This window comes from Pan troglodytes, chromosome X (genome assembly GCF_028858775.2).
Source record: "Pan troglodytes isolate AG18354 chromosome X, NHGRI_mPanTro3-v2.0_pri, whole genome shotgun sequence".
Classification (NCBI taxonomy): Eukaryota; Metazoa; Chordata; class Mammalia; order Primates; family Hominidae; genus Pan; species Pan troglodytes.
This window is the reverse complement of record NC_072421.2, coordinates 64,334,490-64,361,551: the sequence shown is the minus strand read 5'-3', so window position 1 is coordinate 64,361,551 and position 27,062 is coordinate 64,334,490. Positions and strand designations below refer to the sequence as shown.

Below are 27,062 nucleotides of genomic sequence, written 5' to 3'. Positions count from 1 at the left end.
TTTTGGTTTTCCAACAATAATTTTCCCTGTCAAACTCCAAGCCTGCTAAGTCATGAATAAACTTTGATGAGCTGAGCTGCATTCAGCTGTGAAAGAGACAACTTGATGCTTTCTCTGGACCCCACTCCCTGGCCCTCTACTCTCTGGCCCCCGCTTCAGTCCCAGGAGATTTGCAGCTCCTGCCATACCAGTGGCTGGGTCACTGTTCTTCAGCCTCACATTGTGCCTCTCAAAGGCAGTTTCTTTTCGTAGCCACGCCTAGGCACTCAAACAGTCCAATAGCTGCTCTAGGAACTTCACGGGGGCGGAAGAGGTAAGCTTACCGTGAAAGGAGGGTTTGGGCTGTTGTTGCTACACGTGGATGTGAAATGAGTCAAGCGGAACTTTGATTACAAGGAATTTCATATACTGTGAGTGTGTATGCAGGCTGGGGGCTGAGGGGCGGGGCTGATGGGCGGGTCTGAGGGGCGGGGGCTGAGGGGCGCGGGGTGAAGGGCGGGGGGTGACGGGAGGGGGCTGGGTGAGATGTGTGCTCTGCGCTGAGGGGGATTTGTACCGGAGTCCCATTTGGGAGCAAGAGCCATCTACTCGTCCGTTACCGGGTGAGTGTGGGAACACCCCCTGGTGTGGCAAGGCGGCTGGGACCTGCGGCATCTAGGTGCAGAAGTACAGAATCAGGTCAGGATGATCCTGCTAGGGTACCGCAAAATCAGAACAATTGGGAAGGCGCCCTGTGGCTGGCTGTCAGTCCATCCATTTGTGTCCGGAGAGCGCTTTCTGAGGTACCAGGGATCTGGGCTGACATCTCTAGGATCTTGGCGAGCCAGTTCCTGTAGGCTCTTACTGGACCTGCATTGCCTCTGAGAACATGCCTGGACGTGTCCAACAACCTTGAGCATCTAGGGTTGGGAGATAAAGAAGAGAAGGAGGCTGGGTGTTAGTGAAGGTGGGGACAGTGGATCAGACTTGTGGAGCATCCTGAGGAAAGCAGAACTGCTAACCCGCGTGGCTTGAGGGCAAGTCAGGGCTTGTGTAAAGAGCATGCTGGCTCTGTATGGGGGCTTTCAATCCACCCCCTCACCCGCCGAGCTTGGTTTCACTTGATCTCTCATTCCTGGAAGCTGAGCCCCGGGCAGTGTTATTTTGATCCTGCCTCACCCCAAACACTGGCCAAGACCCAGCAAGCTGCAAGAACTGGGGGACAAGAAGGGACCCGCCAGAGACCAGGCTAGGAAAACAGAGACTTCAGGGTCTGACTTAGACAGGTGTTGGCAGCGTTGGCCAATGTCATGCTGGGTGGCTGGGGCAGGAGAGTTTGGAACATCTTCCCTAGATAACTCCTCTGTTCTTTTCTTCACCCCAACATACCTTCAACTCCGCAGACTCACTGAGCACCTAGTCTGTGCCACCATGTGTGAGACAGTGAGATGTCTGTCTGAGACCTAGGCTGTGCCCACTGGGGCCTGACAATCTCATCCTGGATATAAAAACACGGATAAATATTAATATAACACAAGAGAGGTTTTAAAAGTTAAATAAAAATGCTTAGAGGCTGCCAAGTAAGGATTGTATCAAGTTGAACCATACGAAATCAGAAAAAGGTTTTTTTTTATTCTTTTTTTGAAATTGTAATGCCTTTCAGGGCTCCAGAGCTAGACTATTTGAGTTCAGATCCCATGCTCACCATTTAACTTGTGTTACCCTGGACAAATAAAATTACTTCTCCCTTTCTGAGTTTCTGTTAACTTCAGGCTAAAGTGGATAATAATAGCACCCACCTCATGGGGCTGTTGTGAGGATTAGATGAGATAATCCATATAAAATACTTGCACACACTTAGCACAGTGGCTGGCCCAAAATAAACACTCAATAAATATTAACTATTATTATTTAAGATAGACTGTGGCACACAGATAAGATTTCAACAGGTGGAGATAGAGAAGACAGTTTAAGCAGAGAAAATAGGAACAACTGCTTTAAGGCAGGGAAGCTCAGGGCATATGAAAAGAACACCAGCTGAGCTGGATTTTGGAGTACGATTAGCGGAAAAATGGAAGTTAAACTTGCCAAGGCAGATTGGTGGTAAACTGCAAAAGACAGTGGATGCTAGAGTTTTGATTTGATTTAGCAGACAATGGAAAGCCATTGAAAGTTTTTGAGCTTAAAAAAAACTTCAGATCCTCTGCTTTAGGAAGAGTAATCTGGTAAAAGGTTAGTCAGCTGGATTGGAATAGGAAAACACAAGAGGGGGATAAACTAGGGGCAGAGAGGGAACAAGGCCCTGGAACTGAGGTCATGGCTGTAGGAATAGAAAGGAGGTGATGAATTTAACAAGCCATCACAAAAGTTGAATCTACAGAACTTTGTAGTTGATACATTATATGGAATTGAAAAAGGAAGAATGAGAAAATCAGAATCTTTTCGGGTTAGCTTAGACCTTACAAGGTTGTGCATTCCCATCTCACTTCTGTGGATAACGCAATAGAAAGAGTATGTACCTTCTGAGCTAGACACAGCTATTTTCAAGTCCTGGGTCTGCTATTTATCTGCTGTTTGTGATCCTAAGCATATTATGTGCTTGACATTCCCAACTAGGATCAGTATTTCCACAAGACATTTAGAAGTATGTGGGGTGTGTGTGTGTGTTTTACACACAGTCTGAGGTACTACTGCATTTAATGCCAAACAGATGCAACAAATAATTGTTCCTCCCACCCACCATGCCAGTAGTAAGCCCAATGAGAAGTAGTCAAATTCTTTGAGCCTCAGCTTTCTAACCTGAAAAAGAGGGATAACAGTACTCACATCATGGTGTTATTGGGAGGATTAAAAGATATATTTCCTGCCAAGGGTCTAGCACAGTGCCTGACAAGTAGAATTTCATGAATTGTAATTTTCCTTTACCCTAATGGATTCCACATTAAAACATCCTTGCCAGTTTCTGTTTGAACACTTCTAGAGGGAGGTTCCTTACTGCTTTCTGAGAGAGCCCACTGTCTTCAGGGAAAGCCTTGGACTGTTAAAAGTTCTTCCTTTTGCTAAGCTGAACTTAGTTTTCCTAAAGCTTGTACCTGGATATCCTAGTCATTCTCCCTGAGGCCACCTAGAGCAGTCTGTTCTTTTTCTTCCATGACAGTTTTTCAGAGATCTGAAGACCAGAGATCAGATCCCCCTGCATCTTCTGCTCCCAGGTCAAACAGCTCAGATAATTGTATCATTTCTTATCTGGCATGGTATCAAGTCAAATATGACTCTGTGGTTTTGAAGTATATAAATTGGGGTATGAGTATGTCTTCATAGTGATGAGGAATACTGCAAAAGGAACAGGATGGGTAAATGTGACAAAATTCCTTGTAATTTATTATTTTTTAAATTATTTTTTTCTGGTCAGGAAGGGTGGCTCATTCCTGTAATCCCAGCACTTTAGGAGGCATAGGCGAGAGGAGGGCTTGAGCCCAGGAGTTCAAGATTAGCCTGGGAAACATGGAGAGACCCTGTCTATATAAATTTTTTTAAATAGCTGGGCACTGAGTGCTGGGCACTTGTAGTCCCCGCTACTTGGGAGGCTGAGGCAGGAGAATCTCCTGAGCCCAGGAGTTTGAGGCTGCAGTGAGCTATGATCATGCCACTACACTCCAGCCTGGGCAACAAAGTGAGACCCTATCTCAAAAAAAAATTAAAGAATATAAATCATTTTTTCCACTATGTGCTAAATACTTTCAAATCCATCATCCCACTGATTCCTTATCCCCAAATGAGGGAATTGCAGATTTATTTATATATATTATACAGGTGGCCAAACAGGCCTAGAGAAAATGAAACTTGCTAGAGATCATTTAGTTAGTAAGCATCTGTGCCAGAACTGCAAGACACATTTTTCTTACTCCAAGTTCAGTATGGCTTTTCATTTTCCACAGCTGTTAGGGTTTAAGGTGATAGATAGCTGGGCAATTACGCCAACTCTGGCACTAAAGAATGAGTCAAAAGAAAGAGGGATCCTCCAATTACCTTATACCAGTTATTCCCTCTTTGAGAGAATTCCTTTCTTTAGATGTCTTCTTGACCTGCTCCACTTGAATGCTTCCTGCAGAGAGTGAGTCATCTTTTGGAGCCATTCCTCAGTGCTGAAGCTTCATATTGAAGCAGAAGCTGCTTTTCACTGCTTTCTTTCTAGAAACTAGCTCCACCCGTGTATTCTCTTCTTGGGAGCTTAACAGGAAAGATATGGGTAAGTTTCACCATCAGTATGTAAAATACGACTACTATTATTTTGTGAACATAGATATGAGGATGGCTATACTTTGTCTTGGATTAGAGTTTACTGTATATATTTTCTATGTTCCCCACCAGACTGCAATCTCCTAAATTTGGAGAATATGGTTTATTCACCTCTGTTTTTTTCTCTTGCCACTAAGTTCTAATAGAATGCCTAGCATAGAAAGTACTCATCAAGTGGTTGCTGAGTGACCAGAAATTAATTCTCCCTATCTTGGGATGACAACAGTTATTATATCTTCCAAACACCACCAAAAGACATCATGCTATTCTCAAAAATAAAGGATTTTCCATGTAATATATGGTGGAATCAGACACTGAGATGTCCTACTTCCAGGAGATTGTTAGTCACCATTGTGGTTAAGCCAAAAAGAGTGGGCATCACTTCTTCCCTTCTACGATCCACCTCTCCATGACCCAGCCCACCCTTTGGAATTGTTTCTGTTGAGGATAAAATGAGCCATTATTGGGCTGTGGGAGTTAGGAAAAAGAAGCTGGAGCCTTGGTAGTATAGTCACTGAGTAATTGGTCCTAAAGCTGGGCCAACTCCTTTCTTCGTATATGGGAAGCAGAGAAGCCACTGGGCCCTGAATATGCAGACTTGAATTCTACTTTTAGCTCTACCATTGACCACTGTGTGACTTTGGGAAAATTCTATCCCTTTTCTGAGCATTAGTTTCCTCATCTTAGATCATCAGGGAATGGGGTTAAGTTGTCCTGAATAATACTTTTAGGATCCCATGACTATATGTTTTCAATTATCTGATAGTTTGAAGTTTTAACTGGTTGCCAAAGAGGAGGAAAAAAAAAATGATGGAATGTGCTGTCTTATGAGTACTGAGGTGCCTGTTACTAAAGGACTTCAAGTAGAGCTGGATGGTATTTCTTTACTGGGCAAAAGGCCACTGGGACTAACATTAATTTTAAACCTCCCTTTGACTCTAAGATTGTCAGAGTCTAAAAATGGTCTCAAAGAATGTGCATTTACATATGAGGTCATAGGCTTCTTGTTATCAGTCTCACCTTCCCTCCACAACCTCACAAAGTACTATACCTTTCTCCCTTTTCTTGGACATCTAAAGAAAAAATGAAGAAATATTTTGGCAGCAGCATTTCATTTTGTACAGACATGCCTCATTCTATAGTTCTCATTCTATTCTTCCAGTCCTTTGTTAAGGATGTGGACCTGGGCTGGGCTTGTAAATGCCCACTGGTTTGTATCTCTGCTCCTTTAGGATATTTTATTCCCAGGCCTATGAGGATGGGATGGAGTACTTGATTGCCATGGGAAAAAAAAGAGACTGTTCTTGTTGACATCTTCAGATACAGCTATTCCAGATTGCTTGGTAAATGGGACAGGGTGGAGGGAGTGTGGGGCAAGACCAACAAACTTAATAGAAATCAGAAATTGGAGTACTTGACTGAGTTTTATCCAGTCCCAACCCTGCAAATAAATCATACCATGAATTCAATACCCAACTGGGACAACTCAGCCAAAAGCCTTCTTGGGAAGTCAGCTTATCTCCCCTTCCAGTACTGCTGGTTGAGTAACTAATTTTTTTATGATACCATAATTTTATGGAATCTTGTGGTGATTGGTACATGACCAGTGACTCACTTTGGCTAGGATAACAGCAGAGCAAAGCAAGAGGTTTCGGGTGTTAGCTGAGTGCCGGTCTGGCTTGGGGCTTGTCTCCAATACCCTTTGTTCCCCAGCTCTGGGTGGGATAGTAACAACAATCATAGCAACTCCTCACATGCGTAGCACAATCTGGAGTTTCCACAGCACTCTCACATACATTATCTCATTTTACCCTTGAACATAATCCAGGGTAGTTTCTGTGCTTTTGCTCCCACTTGGGAAGAGTATTTTAGCAGTCAGTAGAAGAACGTTTTCCCTCAAAATCAGCCTAGAGTTTGCTGTTCTTAATTTCATCCTATTTCTTTTATAATGGTATCTTTGTATTCTTGGCTACACAGTCTCTTTTCCCCATTCGTTTAACAATTATTTTTCAGCAGTTTCCAAACACTAACCAAATATTTATATTTTTAATTTACAGTCTGCTAAGTTGTATTTGTCTTTTGAGGTTTGTGCTTTGTTTGTTGTCTTTGTGCACATACGCATGTTTTGAAGGCAAAACAATTGACTCATATGGTTAGCATTTACTTTCGGCCAAGTGGAAGTAGCCCAGTTCAGTTGGTTATAAATTTTGTCTGTACAATGACAACAGCTTTTAGTAAGGATTTTTTTTTCTTTTTCTTCCCCAGCTGGGGCTTTACCTCTTGCTCTGTGCGCTAGAATAAAAGACAAAGGAGAATAGATGAGACTTCTTTAATTTTGCGCAGGTTCATTCTCCTCTGTTGATATACCATTCCTGACATTGCTGGGCCAGATGTTGCTATCACTAACAGTTAAAATTATTCAGCCACTTTGGAAATGTTGAAAGTAGCCCATTAAAAACTGTAGTACCCACCTGTGGTCTCTACATTATGTCTATTCCAGGCACAGATTTTAGTATACTTAAACACAAAAAGATAATTTACTTTTATCACATGCCCATGAAATAAAATAAAAATGACACATCCTCAGTCCTGGCCTCCTCCACGTCCCAGTATCAATAGCTGACACATTACTCATCCCTTACTTCTTAAAGCTTTGTCCTATTCTACTCTATCAAGGTTCTTTTTTTTTTTCTTCTCTGGCTTCCCCTTCTTCGTTGCTGTCATGTATTCCTCCTCTTCCAGCTTCAAGTATGAGTGACCCTCAATGTTTGGTTCTTCTTCCTCTTTCTTCTTCCTTCCTTCTTCCTTCTTTCTTACTTCTTCCCTTCTCCTCCTCCTCCTCCTCCTCACCCTCCTCCTCCTCCTTCTTCTTCTTCTTCTTTGTTTGAGAATCTGTCACCCAGGCTGCAGTACAGTGGCACAATCTCGGCTCACTGCAACCTCTGCCTCCAGGGTTCAAGCGATTCTCCTGCCTCAGCCTCCCGAGTAGCTGGGACTACAGGCATGCACCACCACACCTGGCTAATTTTTGTACTTTTAGTAGATACAGTTTTTCGCCATGTTGGCCAGACTGGTCTTGAAGTCCTGACCTCAAGTGATCCACCTGCCTCGACCTCCCAAAGTGCTGGGATTACCGGCAGGAGCCACTGCATCCAGCCATTCTTCTTTACCCATGATTTAACTTCTGCCATGATTTACTTAGGCCAGTGGTTATCCAACCCCAGAGGTTTTTATTTAATTAATCTAGACCGTAGGATTTCTTTTTCAGTGCTCCATATGATTCTGATGTGCAGCCATAAGCAAGAACTGTTATTCTGGTGTTTTTATGCATTTGACACATCTCCAACTTCAACTTATATTTTACATATTGTATATGCTTGTTGGGCATGACCACTGAAATGTTCGTCTGTCCCCTTCAACTTCTCTATACTGAAAATAATTGAAAAACAGTGCATTTTCTTTTCTTTTACCAAGCTGCGCTCCTTTCACGCTTCTCATGGCACTTGGATTCTTCTGGTTTCCCAGGCAGAAACTCTCAGAATCTCTGACTCTGGTCATTCTGTTTGTCCTCACTTTGTAAGGTTTGTATCTCCCACCATCATTCCTCTCTGTTCCTATTGTAACCACCTTTGACCTGGCCCTTGTCTCCTAAAGCTTGGGCAGTAACCCTATCAAACCATTATTTAAAATGCACTCAGGTTAACATTAATAAAATGCTTTTTTGCCCATCCTGAAATATCACTGAAGAAAAAATTTCAGTGAAGGCTGGGAGGACCTCCATTCCCTATTTTAGAGTTCAATACTGCCTTGAAAAGTGTGCCAGACTCATAGCTTCTAAATGACCTTTGGGTTCTGTCTTGCTTTTTGCTAGCCAAATAAAGATAGTTGTATACTTTCCCTCTGAGCCTCAGTATTTTTTAATCTATTAATTAAAAAAAATTCCATAGGTTATTGGGATACAGGTGGTATTTGGTTGCATGGATATGTTATTTAGTGGTGTTTTGTGAGATTTTGGTGCATCCATCACCTGAGCAGTATACACTGCACACTATTTGTAGTATTTTATCCCTCGCCCCCCTTCACTGCCTTCCCTCCAAGTCCCCAAAGTCCATTGTATCATTCTTATGCCTTTGCATCCTCATAGCTTAGCTCCCACATATCAGTGGGAACATACAGTGTTTGGTTTTCCATTCATGAGTTACTTCACTAAAAATAATAGTCTCGAATCTCATCAATATATATGTATATATATACATACACACGTGTGTGTATATGTGTACATACACACAAACGTGTGTGTATGTGTACATACACACAAACGTGTATATAGGTATGTATACACACATACGTGTATATATGTACGTGTATACACACATGTACATGTGTGTGTGTATATATGTATATATGCATACATATACGTGTGTGTATATATATATACGTGTGTTTGTGTGTGTGTGTGTATATATATATATATATATATATATATATGATTCTCTTTAGTTCTTTAAGGAATATCCACACTGTTTTCCATAGCGGCTGTACTAGTTTACATTTCCACCAGCAGTGTAGAAGTGTTGCCTGTTCACGACATCCACACCAACATCTACTGTTTTTATTTATTTTTGGATTATGGCCATTTTTGCAAGAGTGAGGAGGTATTAAATTGTGGTTTTGATTTGCATTTCCCCAATCATTAGAGATGTTGAGCATTTTTTCGTATGTTTGTTGGCCATTTGTATATCTTTTTTGAAAATTGTCTATTTATGTCCTTAGCCCACGTTTTGATGGGATTGTTTGATTTTTCTACCTGATTTTTTTGAGTTCATTGTGGATTGTGGATATTAGTCCTTTGTCAGATGTATATATTGTGCAGATTTTCTCCCACCCTGTGGGTTGTCTGTTTACTCTGCTGACTGATTCTTTTGCCATGCAAAAGCTCTTTAGTTTAATTAGGTCCCGGCTATTTATCTTTGTTTTTATTGCATTGGCTTTTGGGTTCTTGGTCATGAAATCATTGCCTAAGCCAATGTCTCGAAGGGTTTTTTCAATGTTATCTTCTAGAACTTTTATAGATTCAGGTCTTAGATTTAAGTCCTTAATCTATCTTGAATTGATTTGTGTGTAATGTGAGAGATGACATTCCAGTTTCGTTCTCCTACATGTGGCTTGCTAATTATCCCAGCACTATTTGTTGAAAATGGTGTCCTTTTCCCACTTTATGTTTTTGTTTGCTTTGTCAAAGATCAGTTGGCTGCAAGTATTTGGGGTTACTTCTGGGTTTTTGATTTTGTTCCGTTGGTCTATGTGCCTATTTATATACCAGTACCATGCTGTTTTGGTGACTATGGCCTTATAGTATAGTTTGAAATCAGGTAGTGTGGTGCCTCCAGATTTGTTCTTTTTGCATAGTCTTGTTTTGGTTATGTGGGCTCTTTTTTGGTTCCACATGAGTTTTAGATTTTTTTTTTTGTAATTCTGTGAAGAATGATGGTGGTATTTTGATGTGAATTGCGTTGAATTTCTAGATTGCTTTTGGCAGTATGGTCATTTTCACAATATTGTTTCTACCCATCCATGAGCATGGGATGTTTCCATTTGTTTGTATCATCTATGATTTCTTTCAGCACTGTTGTGTAGTTTTCCTTGTAGAGGTTTTTTGCGTCCATGGTTAGATATATTCCTAAGTATTTAATTATTTTTTGCAGCTGTTGTAAAAGGGGTTGAGTTGTTGATTTGATTCTCCACTTTGTCACTGTTGGTGTATAGGAGAGCTACTGAATTCTGTACTTTAATCTTGTATCTGGAAACTTCGTTGAGTTATTTTATCAGTTCTAGGAGCTTTCTGAGGGAGTCTTTAGGGTTTCCAAGGTCAGCAAATAGTGACAGTTTGACTTCCTCTTTACCAGTTTGGATGCCCTTTCTTTCTCTTGTCTGGTTGCTCTGGCGAGGACTTCCAGTACTATGTTGAAGAGGAGTGGTGAGAGTGGGCATGCTTGTCTTATTCCAGTCCTCAGAGGGAATGCTTTTAACTTTTCCCCATTCAGTATTATGTTGGCTATGGGTTTGTCATAGATGGCTTTCATTACATTGAGGTATGTCTGTTGTATGCTGGTTTTGTTGAGAGTTTTAATCATAAAGGGATGCTAGACTTTGTTGAATGCTTTTTCTTCATCTAATGAGATGATCATGTGATTTTTGTTTTAAATTCTGTTTATGGGGTATATCACATTTATTGCCTTGTGTATGTTAAACCATCCCTGCGTCCCTGGTATGAAACCCACTTGATCATGGTGGATTATCTTTTTGATATGTTGTTGAATTCAGTTAGCTAGTATTGTGTTAGGATTTTAGTATCTATGTTCATCAGGGATATTAGTCTGTAGTTTTCTGTTTTGGTTATGTCCTTTCCTGGTTTAGGTATTAGGGTGATGCTGGCTTCATAGAATGAATTAGGGTGGCTTCCCTCTTTCTCTATCTTGTGGAATAGTGCCAAAAGGATTGGTACCAATTGTTCTTTGAATGTCTTCTAGAAATCAGTTGTGAATCCATCTGAACCTGGATTTTTTTGTTGTTGTTGTTATTGTTTTAATTACCATTTCAGTATCTCTGCCTGTTATTGGTCTGTTCAGGATATATAATTCTTCCTGATTTAAGCTGGGGGGGGTGTATTTTTCCAGGAATTTATCCATCTCTTCTAGGTTTTCTACTTTATGTGTGTAATGATGTTCATAGTAGCCTGAAATGACCTTTTGTATTTCAGTGGTGTCAGTCCTAATGTCTCCCATTTTGTTTCTTAATGAGGTTATTTGGATTTTCTCACTTCTTTTCTTGGTTAATCTTGCTAATGGTCTATCAATTTTATTTGTCTTTTCAAAGAACCAGCTTTTTGTTTTATTTATCTTTCGTGTGTTTTTTTTGTTGTTGTTGTTTCAATTTCATTTAGTTCTGCTCTGATCTTGGTTATTTCCTTTCTTCTGCTGGGTTTGGGTTTGGTTTGTTCTTGTTTCTCTAGTTCCTTGAGGCACAACCTTAGAATGTCAGTTTGTGCTCTTTTAGTCATTTCCATATAGGCGTTTAAGGCTATGAACTTTTCTCTTAGCACCACCTTTGCTGTGTCCTTTTGATAGTTTGTGCTGTTATTGTCATTCAGTTCTAAGAATTTTTTTAATTTCCATCTTGATTTTGTATTTGACCCAGTGATCATTCAGGAGCAGGTTATATAATTTCCATGTATTTGCATGGTTTTGAAGGTTCCTTTTTGAGTTGATTTCCAGTTTTATTCCATTTTGGTCTGACAGAGTGCTTGATATAATTTCAGTTTTCTTAAATTTATGGAGGCTCGTTTTGAGCCCTATCATACGGCCTATCTTGGAGAAAGTTCCATGCACTGTTGAATAGAATGTGTATTCTGCGGTTGTTGGATGAAATGTTCTGTATATATCTGTTAATTCCATTTATTCCACGGTATAGGTTAGATCTATTGTTTCTTTGTTGACTTTGTCTCTTGATGACCTGTCTAGTGCTGTCAGTAGAGTATTGAACTCCACCACTATTATTGTGTTGCTGTCTATCTCTGCTGTCAGTAGAATATTGAAGTTCGCCACTATTATTGTGTTGCTGTCTGTCTCACTTCTTAGGTCTGTTAGTAATTGTTTTATAAATTTGGGAGCTCTGGTATTATTTGCATATATGTTTAGGATTGTGATATTTTCCTGTTGGACAAGGACTTGTATGATGATATAATGTCCCTCTTTGTCTCTTTTAAGTGTTGTTGCTTTAAAGTTTGTTTTGTCTGATATAAGAATAGCTACCTCTGCTCACTTTTGGTGTCCATTTGCATGAAATGCCTTTTTCCATCCCTTTTCTTTAAGGTTATGTGAGTCCTTATGTGTTAGGTGATTGTCCTGAAGGCAGCAGATAATTTGTTGGTGAGTTTTTATCCTTTCTGCAGTTCTGTATTTCTTAAGTGGAGCATTTAGGCCATTTACATTCAATGTTAGTATTGAGATATGAGGTACCATTGCATTCATTGTGCTATTTGTTGCCTGTGTATCTTGCTTTTTTGTTATTTTTAAATTTTGTTTTTGTTTGATAGGTCCTGTGTGATTTATGCTTTAAAGAGGTTCTATTTTTATGTGTTTCCAGAATTTGTTTCAAGATTTAGAGCTCCTTTTAGCAGTTCTTGTAGTGGTGGTTTAGTAGTGGTGAATTCTCTCAGCATTTGTTTGTCTCAAGAAGACTGTATCTTTCCTTCATATATGATGCTTACTTTCAGTGGATACAAAATTCCTGGCTGATAGTTGTATATTTTTAGGAGGCTGAATATAGGGCCCAAATTTCTACCAGCTTGTAGGGTTTCTGCTGAGAAATTTGCTGTTAATCTGATGGGTTTTCCTTTGCATTTTGCATTTCTAAAAGTTTGTCCATTGTTTCCTGAAGTTTTTATTGTTTTTTCTTTATGCTATATATTTCCTTGAATATTTCTCCCTTCACTTCTTGTATCATTTTTTAGATTTCCTTGCATTGGGCTTCACCTTTCTCTGTTGCCTCCCTGATTCGCTTAATAACTAACCTCCTGAATTCTTCTTCAGGTAAATCAGAGATTTTATCTTGGTTTGGATCCATTGCTGGTGAGCTAGTGTGATTTTTTGGGGGGTGTTAAAGAGCCTTGTTTTTTCATATTACCAGAGTTGTTTTTTTGGTTCTTTCTCATTTGCGTAGGCTCTGTCAGTGGGAAGGTCTAGGGCTGAAGGCTGTTGTTCAGATTCTTTTGTCCCATGGGGTGTTCCCTTGATGTAGTACTCTCCCCCTTTACCTATGGATGTGGCTTCCTGTGAGCCAAGCAGCAGTGATTTTTATATCTCTTCTGAGTCTAGCCACCCACCAAGTCTATCCGGCTTTGGGCTGGTACTGGGGGTTGTCTGCACAGAGTCCTGTGATGTGAACCATCTATTGGTCTATCAGCTGTAGATACCAGCACCTGTTCCAGTGGAGGTGTCAAGGGATGAAATGGTCTCTGTGACAGTTCTTAGCTTTGGTGGTTTAATGTTCTATTTTTGTGGTGGTTGGCCTCCTGCCAGGAGGTGGTGCTTTTCAGAGAGCATCAGCTTTGGTAGTATGGAGAGGAACCAGTAGTACACGGGGCCCTAGAACTCCCAAGAGTATATGCCCTTTGTCTTCAGCTACCATGGTGGGTAGGGAAGGCCCATCAGGTGGGGGTAGGGCTAAGCATGTCTGAGCTCAGTCTCTCCTTGGACAGGTCTTGCTGTGGCTGCTGTGTGGGTGGGGGTGAGGTTCCCAGATCCATGGAGTTGTGTACCTAGGAGGATTATGGCTGCTTCTGCTGAGTCATGCAGGTGGTCAGGGAAGTGGGTCAAAGCTGGCAGTCACAGGCCTCACCCAGCTCCCATGCAATCCAAAGGGCCAGTCTCACTCCCACTGTGCTCCCATAACAGTCCCAAGTCTGTTTCCAGGCAATGGGTGAGTAGGGCTTGAGAACCTGCCCCAGGTTACCCACCTCCCATCTGTGAAAGAAAAGGGCTTTGGTTCTTCCCACTCCTTTAGAGTCTCCACACCAGATTCATGCCCTACCCCAAGTTCTGGCCAGGATGCTTCTCTTCTGGTTCAAATTGTTACAAAGTTCAGCTGGAGACTTCCTTTTCCCCGTGGCATTTTCCCCTGTGCCTCTGGCGACCCTTCTGAAGGTTCCCTGTGGTTCCAGGCCTGCTTGGGGACCCAGCAAACTCCCGGGGCTTTTCCCGCTGCTTCCTCTACCCCTGTATTTTGCTCAGCCCTCTAAATTGACTCAGCTGCAGGTAAAGTCAGAAACTTCTCCTGCAAATTAGACTTTCCCCAGTGTGTTTCCCCAGTGTGTTAAGTGTTTCCTCAGTGTGGGTGTGTGTTAAGGAATGGAGGATCTCCCTTTCCCACTTCTGCTGTTGGAGTGCTCAAAGTATTTGGAGTGTCTCCTGGGTCCTGCAGGAGCAGTCCACTTCCTAAGAGTGTCTGTAGGTCCTCTCGAGATCCCTGGTTTGTTCTTGCAGTCGTCCTGGAGCTAAAATGCACGATGCAAACCTCCTCACACTGCTCTGTCCATCTGAGTTGGAATTGCAATCTAGTCCTGCCTCCCGTCTGCCATGATGATCCCCCAGCTCTACTTCTTTACTGAGATCTTGAGCAAGGTCTCAGATCTGTCTGTTCCTTCCTCATCATGTGATCTTCTTCTTTAATGTATTTATTCATTTATTTATTTGAGACAGAGTCTCGCTCTGTTGCCCAGGCTGGAGTGCAGTGGCACAATCTTGGTTTACAGCAAACTCAGCCTCCTGGGTTCAAGCAATTCTTGTACCTCAGTCTCCCAAGTAGATGGAATTACAGGTGCATGCAACCACACCTAGCTCAATTTTGTATTTTTAGTAGAATTGAGGTTTCATCATGTTGGCCAGGCTGGTCTTGAACTCCTGACCTCATGTGATCTACCCATCTAGGCCTCTGAAAGGGCTGGTATTCCAGGTGGGAGCCACTGCACCTGACCAAATTTATTAATTTTTGATAACAATCCCTAGCTTCCTCCTAGGGATGTGATGGTGATCTGTTGAGCTAATCGATGTAAAATCCTTTATAAACTATGAAACCTTTTACTCAGACAGGAGAGTATTCCCAGTATTCTGTAGATTTTCACCATTTTATCATTCAACAAATATTTGTTTAATGCCTACTGTGTGCCAGGCACTATTGTAAGCACTGATGAAGAAGTAGCAAACACAATATGTACCATGGCCTCATAGCATTTACATTCTAACTGGGGAAGAAAAAGCAATAAAGTACATAAGATTTATGATATGTCATAAGGTCATATGTGCTATGGAAAAGAATAAAACTGGAAACGGGGATAGGAATTCTGGAAAGAAGGTGAAAATTTGAGAGAGTGGTCAGGGAAGCCTGACTAAGAAGACTGTATATGAACAAAGAACTGAAGAAGATGAGGGAAGTAGCCATGCAGGTATCTGGGGAAGAACATTCCTGCTTGAGGGAACAACAGATGTGAAGGCCTTAAGATGAAGGCATTTCTGGTTAGTTTGAAGTTCAACAAGGAGGCCAGCATGGGTGGAGTGAAGACAATAAGGAAAAGAGTAGTAGAACTTAAGGTCAATAAATAATGGGGGAAATTGAGGTAGGCATATCATCTAAGGTCTCTATTGGCCATTATAAGAACTTAATTTTTTTAAATATGAGCTCTTTATTATATGCCATACATCACTGTGTATATTTTATGTTTTTACATACCCATTCATTTTTGAAGTTATATCCAAAACTATGTAGGACTTATGTGATATTATGAGTGAAAGAGGGAGCCATCAATGGCTTTTGAGGCTGGAAATGACATAATCTAACATGTTTTATCCCCTTTATCTTTATTTTCTATTCTCCCTAGAAAAAAATGGATAGACCTTGGGTTTCTCCCTCAACAGATTCTCTCTGAATATGGGGGAGAGATACAGAAAAACCTTTTTTTCTGACTGCATTTTATTTTCAGGTGAAACAGACAAGGTCAGAACTAAAAGAAAAGAGCCCTTAAAACTGTGATTTTCAACATTGACTGCACATGAGAATCATTTGGTGAACTGTAAAATGTAGCGTGCTCATGCCACATTTTTGACTAACTACAACAGAATCTTAGGGGAGGGACCCAGGTGTCACTATTTTTTGGCACTCCCAAGGTGCAACCAAGACTGAGAACCACCGGTCTAAGAGATTAGCCAAACAAACTCCCTCGTGGTATGAATGGAGAACTTGATTCCAGCATTGGGAAGGGATATTCGCCTGATGGCAGAGCTGGGACTAGGACCATTCACTATGCTGAGCTAAAACAGGAAATGCAAACTTTACAAATAGTGGGGCAGAAGGAAGATATGATGTTTGATAGTTTGGAAGGAGGTTATAGACAAGATAAACCTTGGATAGAAGTGGCCTTGGGTCAGTTCAGAAAAGGGAAAGGCTGAGTGCCAACACCAAAAGGTAAAGCAACATTTGAATTACAGGCCAGTCATCTGGAAATGATGGCACTGTACAGTTTAGAAGCTTGATTTTCAAGAAAGCAGTGTTCTCAAGGCTACGTTGAGCAACTTCTTTGATTCTGTCTTGTGCATGTGGGCGGATAGATGGGCTCGCAGTAGAGGAATGGGCAAGGCATGGAGACCATCTGCTGTCTTCTTCATCGTTTTTAATCCCACACCTCCTGCACTGTCCAGGCAAAGCAAATATCCTGAAGTACTGAGTTCTTAATTTAGACTTGTCCTTCTTTCCTGCCTACCCATACTACATAGAGAGAGCATGTTTCACCCCACAGGCATGTGTGCAAGTTGAGAAGAGCAGCAGCCACAAGCTGCAGCAAGGAGCAGCTGCACCCCCAGCAGCCTGGGTACCTCACATCCAGCAGAAACTTGGCCAACATCAATTATTCAGGGCATGATGAGCTAATTTGGGGATTACTATTGATGTCAGCTGTATTGTTTCTCCTCTTCCCTGTCTGCTTGCATTCTTAATCGTCTACATTATTTTTTGAGGAATCAGGACAGGGAGATGGGTGGGAAGAGCAGCCACATGACAGACAGGCAAAATAAGGGAATAATTCTAGTCATATTGCCACTTGTTGGCCCTTGTAAACACAATCAAGGTATATACAACACATACTTGGATAAGTTTGGGTGAGAAGTTGGATGAATCAAATTGTATTTGGAGGCCTGTGTAAAAATATTCATAGCAGCTTTAACATTTTTGGGGGGGCTAACTTAAGCAATATCCTATTGGAATAATAAATTCAAAGTATTAAATAAAGCTAAAGAACCATCTTTTAAAATGAGATATAATTCACATACTGTAAGATTTACCTTTTTAAAGTGTATAATTCACTAGTTTTAGCATATTCACAAAGTCACACGACCATCACCACTGTCTAATTCCAGGGCATTTTCATGACCCTAGAAAGAAACATACCTATTCAGCAGTCACTTCCCATTTCCCTTTCTCCCCAGGCCCTGATATCCACTAAAGCTAGTTTATGATTGATTGCCTATTCTGGACATTTCATGTAAATAGAATCATACAACATTTGTCCTTTTGTGTCTAGCTTCTTTTATTTAGCATAATGTTTTCAACGTTCATTCATGTTATTGCACATGTTAAGCACATCATTCTTTTCTCTGACTGAATAATTTTCATTGTATGGCTAAACCACATTTTGTTTACCATTTATCAGTTGATGAACATGTGGATTTTCCCCACTTTTTGGCTATTATAAATAATGCTGCTAGGAACATTTGTTTACAGGTTTTTGTATGAACACATGTTTTCAATTCTTTTGGGTATTTACACTTAGGAGTGAAATTGCTGGGTCATGTTGTAACATGATGTTTAACATTTTGAGGAACTGCAAAATTAATTTCCAAAGGGGCTGCATCATTTTGTATTCTCGCCAGCAATACACAAGGGTTCCAGTTTCTCCACATCCTTCTCCCCCAGGCTGGAGTGCAATGGCACGATCTCGGCTCACTGCAACCTCTGCCTCCCGGGTTCAAGCAATTCTCCTGCCTCAGCCTCCCAAGTAGCTGGGATTACAGGTGCCTGCCACCATCCCCGGCTAATTTTTGTATTTTTAGTAGATTCAGGGTTTCACCATATTGGCCAGGCTAGTCTTGAACTCTTGACCTCAGGTGATCCACCTGCCTCGGCCTCCCAAAGTGCTGGGATTACAGGCGTGAGCCACCGTGCCTGGCCGGCTATTTTTTTTTTTTTTTTGGTAGTGGATATAAAGTGCTGTTTTATTGTGGTTTTCATTTGCATTCCCTTTGTTGCTGATAACACCGACCATCTTTTCACGTGTTTATGGGCCATTTGTAAGTCTTAGAGTGATATCTATTCAAATTCTCTACTCATTTTTAAATTATCTATCTTTTTTTATTTTTGAGTTGCAAGAGTTTTCTATATATTTAGATACAAGTCTCTTATCAGATATGTGATATGAAAATTTTTGTGTCCTATTATGTGGATTGTCTTTTCACTTTCTTGATGGTGTCCTTTGAAGCACAAACTTTTTTAATTTTTAAATTTTGTTGACATGTCATTGTTCTGTTTTTCTCTCTTGTTGCTTGTGCTTTTGTTGTTATATCTAAGAAACTACTTCCTAATCCAGTGTCACAAAAATTTACACCTATATTTTCTTATAAGAAAAACATTAATTACAGAATTATTATGTTTTCTTATAAGAAAACTTTTATAAGAGTTTTATAGTTTTAACTCTTACATTTGGGGATCTAGTCTATTGTGAGTTAATTTTGTATATGATATGAAGTAGGGGTCCGATTTGATTCTTTTGCATGTGGATATCCAGTTTCCCCAACACCCTTCTTTGAAAATATTTTTTTTCTCATTGAATTTTCTCGGCACTCTTTAAAAAATCCATTGACCATAGTATAGCAACTCAATTTATAATGGCCTCAAATTAAAAGCAGCCCAATGTTTGCCAAGAAAAATATATAAATTGTGGTATATCCATACAATAGGATACTACACAACAATAGTAATTAACAAATGTTGCTACACAAAACATAATGGATAACTATCACAGACATTATAGTTATCAAGAGAAACCAGAAACAGAAGAGCACATCTTGTATGATTCAAATTTATGTGAATTTCAAGGACAGGTATAACTAATTGTAGTGATAGAAGCCAGTGCTGTAATTACCTGGGGAGGAGTCGATATTGACTGGGAAGGGGCGTGAGGGAGCCTGCTGGGGTAATAGAAAAGTTCTGTGTATTTATCTGGGTGGTGTTTACATGGGCATGTATACAGTAAAAATTTATTAATTTACTTAATCTTTATGCTCCTTACTATGTATATGTTGTACTGCAATCAGAAACAGACAAAAAATCCCAGCATGTTACCCACATGAATTTTTAGAGCACTTCCACATTACCTCATCTGTGTAACTTCTGAGTTACACAGATCAGATATTCTCTGGGCAAGTTGGGAAGTTGGAGGAAGTATTTCAGGGTGTAGCTGACAAACAGTACAACTGAGTGGGTGATGCGCTTTAGCAGAATCAGAACCTCATCATGTGTTATACTCCATGGGATTGAGACAAGAGGCATCTGCCACTTCCCTTCCTCTCCCCAACCCTCAGTAATGTGAAGAGAACACAACCCCATGTCAGAGTTGGGGTGAAAAAAATGTTCTTGAGCAGCCATAACCTTAGGTTGTGGAGGTGAGAGGGACTGTTCTGTGGAAAATCATGTGCTATTTCATAAAGTCCATAATAACATCCTCACTTATTTGCAAATCTAATTTTATTTCTTTTTCACTTCCATTTCAAAGGCAATTGTCTCGGAAAAGTTTCCAAACGTTTGTCGACCAAGTTAATCCTATACAGAAATGCCTTGATAAAAAAAATCCAGCAAACACTTAGAACAATGTTTCTTTTAGCCAAGGTGGCTTAGGCACTGAGGGTATCGTGGAGAATCTTTTCCTTAAGCATCAGGTCACTGGTGGTTGCGATTAATGAGGAGGAAACTGCTATAGTGGCATCCATCTTAAAAATGGCCTTCATGCCCCAGCTGAAATGGTCAATGAAGAAGCTTGGGTGCCTTTCCTTTTTCTTCCCCACACATCCCAAAAATGACAAATGTGCACTCCTTTTACTATAAACCTCACTCTTCTGAAGAGGAAAGAAGAAAGGGAACCTGCTAATTACCAAACGTCTCATATGTATCAAGCCCTATACTTGGTCCCTTAATATGTATTATTGCATTTAATTTTCTAAATTACTGTGCAGTATATTATTTAAAACTCCATTTTGCAGATGAAAAAACTGATGCGGACAAAGGTAAAACCATTTCTTTGAGGATGCAGAATTAAAATTAAAACTCAAGTCTACATGTCCCTAACTAAGAGCTTTGCTCTTTTTTTGATGTGAGGTTACTACTATTGTTTGGAAAGTCATTATCTTAAAGAGAAATGATCTATGTTGCTAGATTAATATGCATAGTTAACCATAGTCCAGGGAATGTAGCATGTTGATAAGCTAACAAATAGTAAGCACTGTTGAGGTACACACTCTGTGCCAGGTGCAGGGCTAGGCACTGGGCATGCAGTGGTCTCTACTCTTGGGAACTTTATAGGTCTGTATAAATTGCCAACTTAGCCAGAAGTTTAGAGGATTCAGCCACATCTTTTGTGATACTTTGGAAGAGTGTCTAGCTGCAGTATGGAATACCTCAGAGTAACTCTAATTTTCTGAAAACATAATTATTCTTTCTTATTTTTTCTTTTAAAAGGTGGTTACATATGCTACAGGAAACTGTTGATTACAGGGAAAAATTCATATAAGGTCTGACTTTCTCCCTAGGTAATGACATTTAACCCTTATTAGGTAGTTTTACACATACGCCCTGACCTCTTCAAAAGAGTCCAGAATCTATAATTTTGTTCTCTTTAATAAAGTCAATTTGTTAAGCGTTGAATGAAAGATAATTTAATTTGTATGCTTTGAATAAATAGTATGAGAAAAAAAGAGGGAAGGCTGGGCACGGTGCCTCACGCCTTTAATCCCAGCACTTTGGGAGGCCGAGGCGGGTGGATCACCTGAGGTCAGGAGTTCGAGACCAGCCTGACCAATATGATGAAACCCTGTCTCTACTAAAAATATAAAAATTTGCTGGGCATGGTGGCATGTGCCTGTAATCCCAGCTACTCGGTAGGCTGAGGCAGGAAAATCGCTTGAACCCAGGAGGCAGAGGTTGCAGTGAGCCAAGACTGTACCATTGCACTGCAACAAGAGCAAAACTCCATCAAGGAAGGAAGGAAGGAGAGAGAGAGAGAAAGAAAGGAGGAAAGGAAGGAAGGAAAGAAGGAAGGAAGGAAGGGAGGGAGGGAGGGAAAAAAGAGGGGAGAGAAAGTCCCTTTGCTCAATTTGGCACCAAGCCTGCCTTGCCTAGACAGAGGTTTCAAAGCCATGGTTAGAGAGACATGTTGGGGTTTAGGACACATGATGTTTATTAGGTGGGTGGAGCTCTAGAAACCAAATGAAATAGGATGTCTCAGACCCTCAAATGCCAGCAGCAGTTGTCATGGAGATTTTAAACGCCTATGTTGGGAACTTAGCTCAAAAAGAGGGCTACTTCTTGGTTCCTGCCAATGTTTTTCTGTTTTGTGGGCAAAAAGGGATATGAGAAAGTTGTCCAGAGCAGTTTCCTGGCCCTGTTACTGTGGTGCTTAACTTCCTGGTCATGAAGGCTATGAGAATACTGAAGTTTTTTGTTCTCAAGGAGAAGAGTGCATGGCAAGGGGAGGGAAGCATGCCTACTGAGGCCAACACCATGGGCCAGCAATCAAATCAGCACAGAAGACAGTATGTTTATCTTATGCAAGCATGGATCTTGTAGCCCACTTTCCTTTGAATGAAGGAATGGGAAAGAATGGCCCAGTTGATGATGAAAAAAAGGTGCACTTATGGAATGCCATTTAGAATGACTTAATCTGTCGCTTTTGGGGAACTTTGAGTGGAGGAGTGGTGGCCTCTCAAGGTACACATGTACACTCTCGTCTCTTCTGACTAAGAGTACACATTTAGGACTTTGGCACTTTTAGAAACCACTTGAAATTCACCCTAGTATGAAGTCATGAGTAAGTAAAGAACCTCATGCTACCTTTCCCTTTGAGTAGGATAAGCCCCATTTATGAATTACTTTAGCCCCTTCATTAAAATTCCTCTTTGTAGAAGACAACCTTTCTGCATACTTAACTCTGTCTTATTTTGTATAGCTCTTTAGAATGGTTTGATGGACCTTAGCTCCTTTAACCCTCCCAAGAGCTATATACAATAGGTGAAGAACATTCTATCCCTTTTGCTTAGATTAAGTAACTGAGGCCAGAAAAGATAAAGTGATCCATCCCAGATTGTAGATCGAAAGCGTAAGAGCCAGGCTTGGTGAACAGCCATCCCACTTTGCCCAGAACTGTTCCAGTTTTAGCACTGAAAGTTCCATGTACTGGGAAACCTCTTCGTCCTGAGCAACAGGATTATTTGCTATCCTATAGCCAGGATTAGAATCCATATCTCCTAATCTCAGTTCAATGCTAGCTCTACTGCTATATGCATCTGTATTCCAAGAATTATTATCTGAGTAATGTTTCCCTATCTGTGCACCTTTGTGCACCAAAATATGTCTACATGCTGGGTTATTCTCCCCTCCCATTCTGCCTAAGACAGAAGCTATGGCAGGTATTGGTCCTCAGAGGTACTGAGGCCACTGTTGGCAAAGAGAAACCATGTTTCAGCTTTTTCAGTTATAAAATAAAGATGACAATCCCTATACTGCTTACCTCACATGGATGTTGTGTAGATCAAATAATAATAGATGTGAAAGTACTTTCTAAATTGTTATGATCTGTTCACACATGAGGGATTGTGATTATTCTTTACCCCCTGGGCAGAAGCCAACTCCTTGTCTTATTACTCTCTTTACAAATTCAGCTCCTGGTATAGCCACTGACTGTGAATTTGAGCAAATTGCTTGGTCTCTTTGCCTCAGTTTCTTCATCTGTAAAATGTTGCTAACAATAATTCTTAATATGATTGTCTTGAGAATGGAATGAGTTACTACATGCAAAGCATTTACAAGAACTCATGGCACATGGTCAGAGCTACATAAGCATTAACTCTTTTGTGTTGGCTTCCTCGTCCCTACTATCTCAGATCTAGAGAATAGATTAAGGGGACCCAGAAGCCAAGTGGCATGGAAGCCACTACTTATAGTCCCTTCCCACTAGCTTGCTAGTTCTTGTGTTCTGTACCCACAGCCTTCCCACCATGGATTGCCAAGAAAATGAGTACTGGGACCAATGGGGACGGTGTGTCACCTGCCAACGGTGTGGTCCTGGACAGGAGCTATCCAAGGTAAGTTCTCCTATTCAGTACACTTATTTCTGTTGCATCTTAGGAACCAGCCCGGCAACTGAAAGAGGCCAAGATTAGGGGAGTCAGCCCTACTTATGACTGATCCAGTTCAGCGGGTAAAACCTGGGATCCACAGAGTATGCAATAGCAGTCATGATTCCAGCATGAAGTCAGCCTAGCAGGATCAAGGTCAAGGGAAGTTTCCATGAGATAACAGAGTATTTCAAGAATAGATGTGTAATGCAGAGACCCATGAGGACTGTTCAGCATTAGGGTAATCTGTCAGCTAAAGCAAGGCCCAACCACATGGTGTTCAAGAGCCAGATATCAGGTCTTAGGAATGAGAAAGAGAGAAGAGCCAAGAAGACCTCTGTTCTAGAGGGTCTGCGCTACTGAGGAAGCTGTGCAATGGAGAATATAGGGATAGGGAACCACGGAGGGTCTAAAATCCCAATTAAAGATAAGGATCAGAATAAAATGACCAGCAAGGCAGAGACTTTATGTAACTTACTTGTTTCAAGCCTGGATCTGCTTAATTGTTCTTTCCTCAGGTCCCTTGTAGGTCCCTGAACTTGGGGGTGGTATTAAATTTTGGCTGCAGCTGGGGCTACAGAGGCCAGAAGCAAGCAGCTAGCAGATGGTTTCTGCATATTCACACCCTATTTTATGCAATTTTTGTTTATTCAGCAGTTGCTTATTCAACACTTGCAGAGTGGCAGGCATGGTTGTAGACACCATGGATATGGCAGAACAAACAAAAATATTTGCCTTCATGGACCTTACCTTCTATTATTAGTGAAAAAATAATAATTGAGACACATACAGAGATAAATGAAGAATCTTGATATGAAGATATGAGAAGAATCAAATTAGGGTGACTGGGTGGCTACTTCAGATTATGAAACAAGGAAAGGTCTCCCTAAGGAGACAGCCTCTGGGGAGAGGATACTAGTGCAGAGTCCCAAGGTGAAAATGAACTAGGCATTTTGAAGGAAAAGGAGGAAGGTAGTGCAATGGGTGTATGGTGAATGAGAGGGAGGGTAGTACACAAAGAGGTCAGAGAGAGAAGTATAGACCAGACCAGATAGCAGCTTGAGGTCTATGAGAAATTTTCATCTTTCTCTAAGTGCATTAGGAGCTCTTTGGAGGGTTTTGGGTTGGAAAGTTATAGGAATCTGTGGCTGGAAAACAACATAATAATTATCTAGCCCACTTTATTCCTACCTTTGTATTTTAAAAAATGAAGAGAATAAGGCGCAGGGATATCAAGAGATACAAGCACTAATTCTAAGTTTTTACACATGGCATTATGTCCCACAGTGGGGTACCCACATGGTTGATAAAGGATCCCAGTACCAAGGAAAGATCGCCAGAGGTTAGGTCATGCTGGACATTAAAATAGATAGTAAAGCTTATATATGTGTAATACATATAAGCTTTAGAGCCAGATACACATGGGCATGAGTCCCATCTTTGCTCTGGGAAAATTATTTCACCTCAGAATCAATTAGGATGTAGTAAGTTGAAAGTAACATAAAATTTAACCATGACATGAACCATAAGTATATTTATTTATGTAATGAAGTCTGGAGACAGGCAGCCTTTTTGCTTGTTGGGCAGATCAGCAATGTTATCAAGGACTCAGCCTCTTTTCATCCTTCATATTGGACATCTTGCTGTTTTGTTCTCATTGTGGCCTCATGATTGCAAAACTCAAAGCATCATATCTCCATACAATAGTCAAAGTCAGGAATCAGGGGCAAGGTCAAAATAGCTTGCCTTTTATAGGGAAGAAGTCTTTTCCCAGAAGCTGTCCAACAGATTTTTCCTTATATCTTATGGTCCAGAACTGGGTGATGTAGCTATCTTTAGCTGGAATAGAGACTGGGAAATAAGTATCTGGCCAATGAGAATGGGATTGTGTGATTAAGACCAATCAAGAATCCGTTCTGGAGGCTAGTCTTCATGCCACCTAGAATGAAATCAGTGTTTTTATAGTAAGGAATAAGAGGGGCAATTGTTTGAATAAGCAGCTAGAAGCATCTGATAGCCTTTTTTAAAGTAACTTTTATTTACTTTTAAATTTTACTCATGAATTATAAACATCACTGTAAATAAATCATTGCAGAAAATTAACACCGTTTCCTCAGGACATTTTTCTTGATGTATAATTGCCAAGCTAAATAATGCGTACGATTTTAAGACTCTTGAAATATATCAGCAGATAACACTTCTGAATTTTGTTTATACTAATTTCTATTACCATTACATTTATTTTCAACAGTGCATAGAATTCCTGTTGTGGCCCTCTGTTCGGGGTCCCTGACTTCCCACAACAAACTCCCATGTCCCAGAAGCCTAAACGCAAATGAATAATAGATATTTTCATGATCTATTAATTTTATGCCTTCCTTTTAACAGTAATTACTAATTTATGAGGACTTTATGAGAATTTTGGTTTTACTTTTTTTCTATTTGATAGGGGAAATGTACCAACTTTACTGTGTTTATTTGCCCATTTGCCTTTCCAATTTTGTGATCTGTTTCTGATTGTTTCTCTTTCTATTCTTTCTATTCATTATCTATTGTTCTTTGTCTACTCACATAAGGAACCTAAGTAGACAGACATATAGTAGATAACAGAGTATTTTAAAAATCGTTTAAAATGTAAGTATATTTGTATTTAAAAACCAGAAATGCTTTTAAATTTTGTTTCATTTTAGTATCATCTGTTGATTTGTAAATATATTTTCCCTTTGATGTATTAATTTGATGACATGTATTAATAAATTCCTAAAATTTAAATATCTTGCATTCCCAGTATAAACCATTCTTGATTATAGTTTTAAGGTAAATACCCTTTTATGTTGTATAAGTTAGTATTTTAACTAAAACAAATAATTATTATTGTAACACTATCAGCATCAAAATTTTGGATCAGCATTGCGCTACCATGGCAAAATCAAGAATATCAATGTTTTCTGGCTATAAAAGTGGTTAATAGCAAAAGAATTTTTGCACCTTAATGATTTGAAAGAACTTCCTTTGCCTCCTAATTATGAAGGAGAATTCTCAATAAATTTTTAATCATAATTTGCTCCTTAATTTATTAAAAATGATTCATTTATTTAATTTTTATTGAGTACAATTTGATAGTCTTTGGTTTTATTTCACTATGCCAATCCCTGTCTTTTAATTGGCTTACTTAGAACATTTATGTTTAAATAATCTTTGATATTTTAGGATTTAAACCTAACATTTTATTCTTTTTGTGTTTGTTTTCTCTGTTTTTTTTTTTGTCCCTCTATTTGTCTTTTCTTGCCTTCCTGTGGGTTCCATGAACATTTTATTTAGGATTCCATCATGATTTATTTGTAGTGTTTTTGAGTGTGTCTCTTTGTATCATTTTTTTAGAGGTGGTTCTGAGTATTACATGAAAAACTAACACGTTACTTTTTCAGTGTCAGCTGGTATCAACATTTTGCCATTTCAAGTGAAGTATTGAAATATCTGTTCCATTTAGATTCCTTTACTTTCCCCACTTTTAAATATCATTGTCACGAATATCAGATATATTTTTTGTTAAATTTGTTTTAGTCATCTACTATGATTTATAAAATGTATGAAGAGAAAGATAGTACATTTTATACAACCATATTTTTTTCTTTCCCAGTGTTCCTTCCTTCCTGATGCTCCAAGATTTCTTCTTTTATCACTTCCACTCTTTCTTAAATCATTTCATTTGTGTTTTATGAACTCTCTTTAGAATTATTTAAGGGTAGACCTACTAGCAACTCATTCTGTTAGTTTTCCTTTGCCTGAGAATGT

The 27,062-nt window shown here is 40.0% G+C and overlaps 1 protein-coding gene across 12 annotated transcripts in view; it reads left to right on the top strand.

Annotated features, from left to right (window-relative positions):
* The first annotated feature begins 289 nt into the window (after nucleotides 1-289).
* EDA2R (ectodysplasin A2 receptor) overlaps nucleotides 290-27,062 on the top strand; it is a 43,237-nt gene continuing 16,464 nt past the window's right edge. For 6 of the 12 annotated variants that reach the window (XM_016944110.4, XM_063804742.1, XM_054676281.2 and 3 more), the window contains exons 1-2: nucleotides 290-410; nucleotides 23,138-23,234. In XM_016944110.4, coding sequence (XP_016799599.1) covers nucleotides 23,148-23,234 — 87 coding nt within the window. In that variant the 5' untranslated portion in view covers nucleotides 290-410; nucleotides 23,138-23,147. Of the gene's footprint in view, nucleotides 411-469; nucleotides 603-23,137; nucleotides 23,235-27,062 lie in introns of those variants that run through there. The other 6 variants (XM_063804743.1, XM_063804741.1, XM_063804739.1 and 3 more) reach the window with 3 other exon arrangements.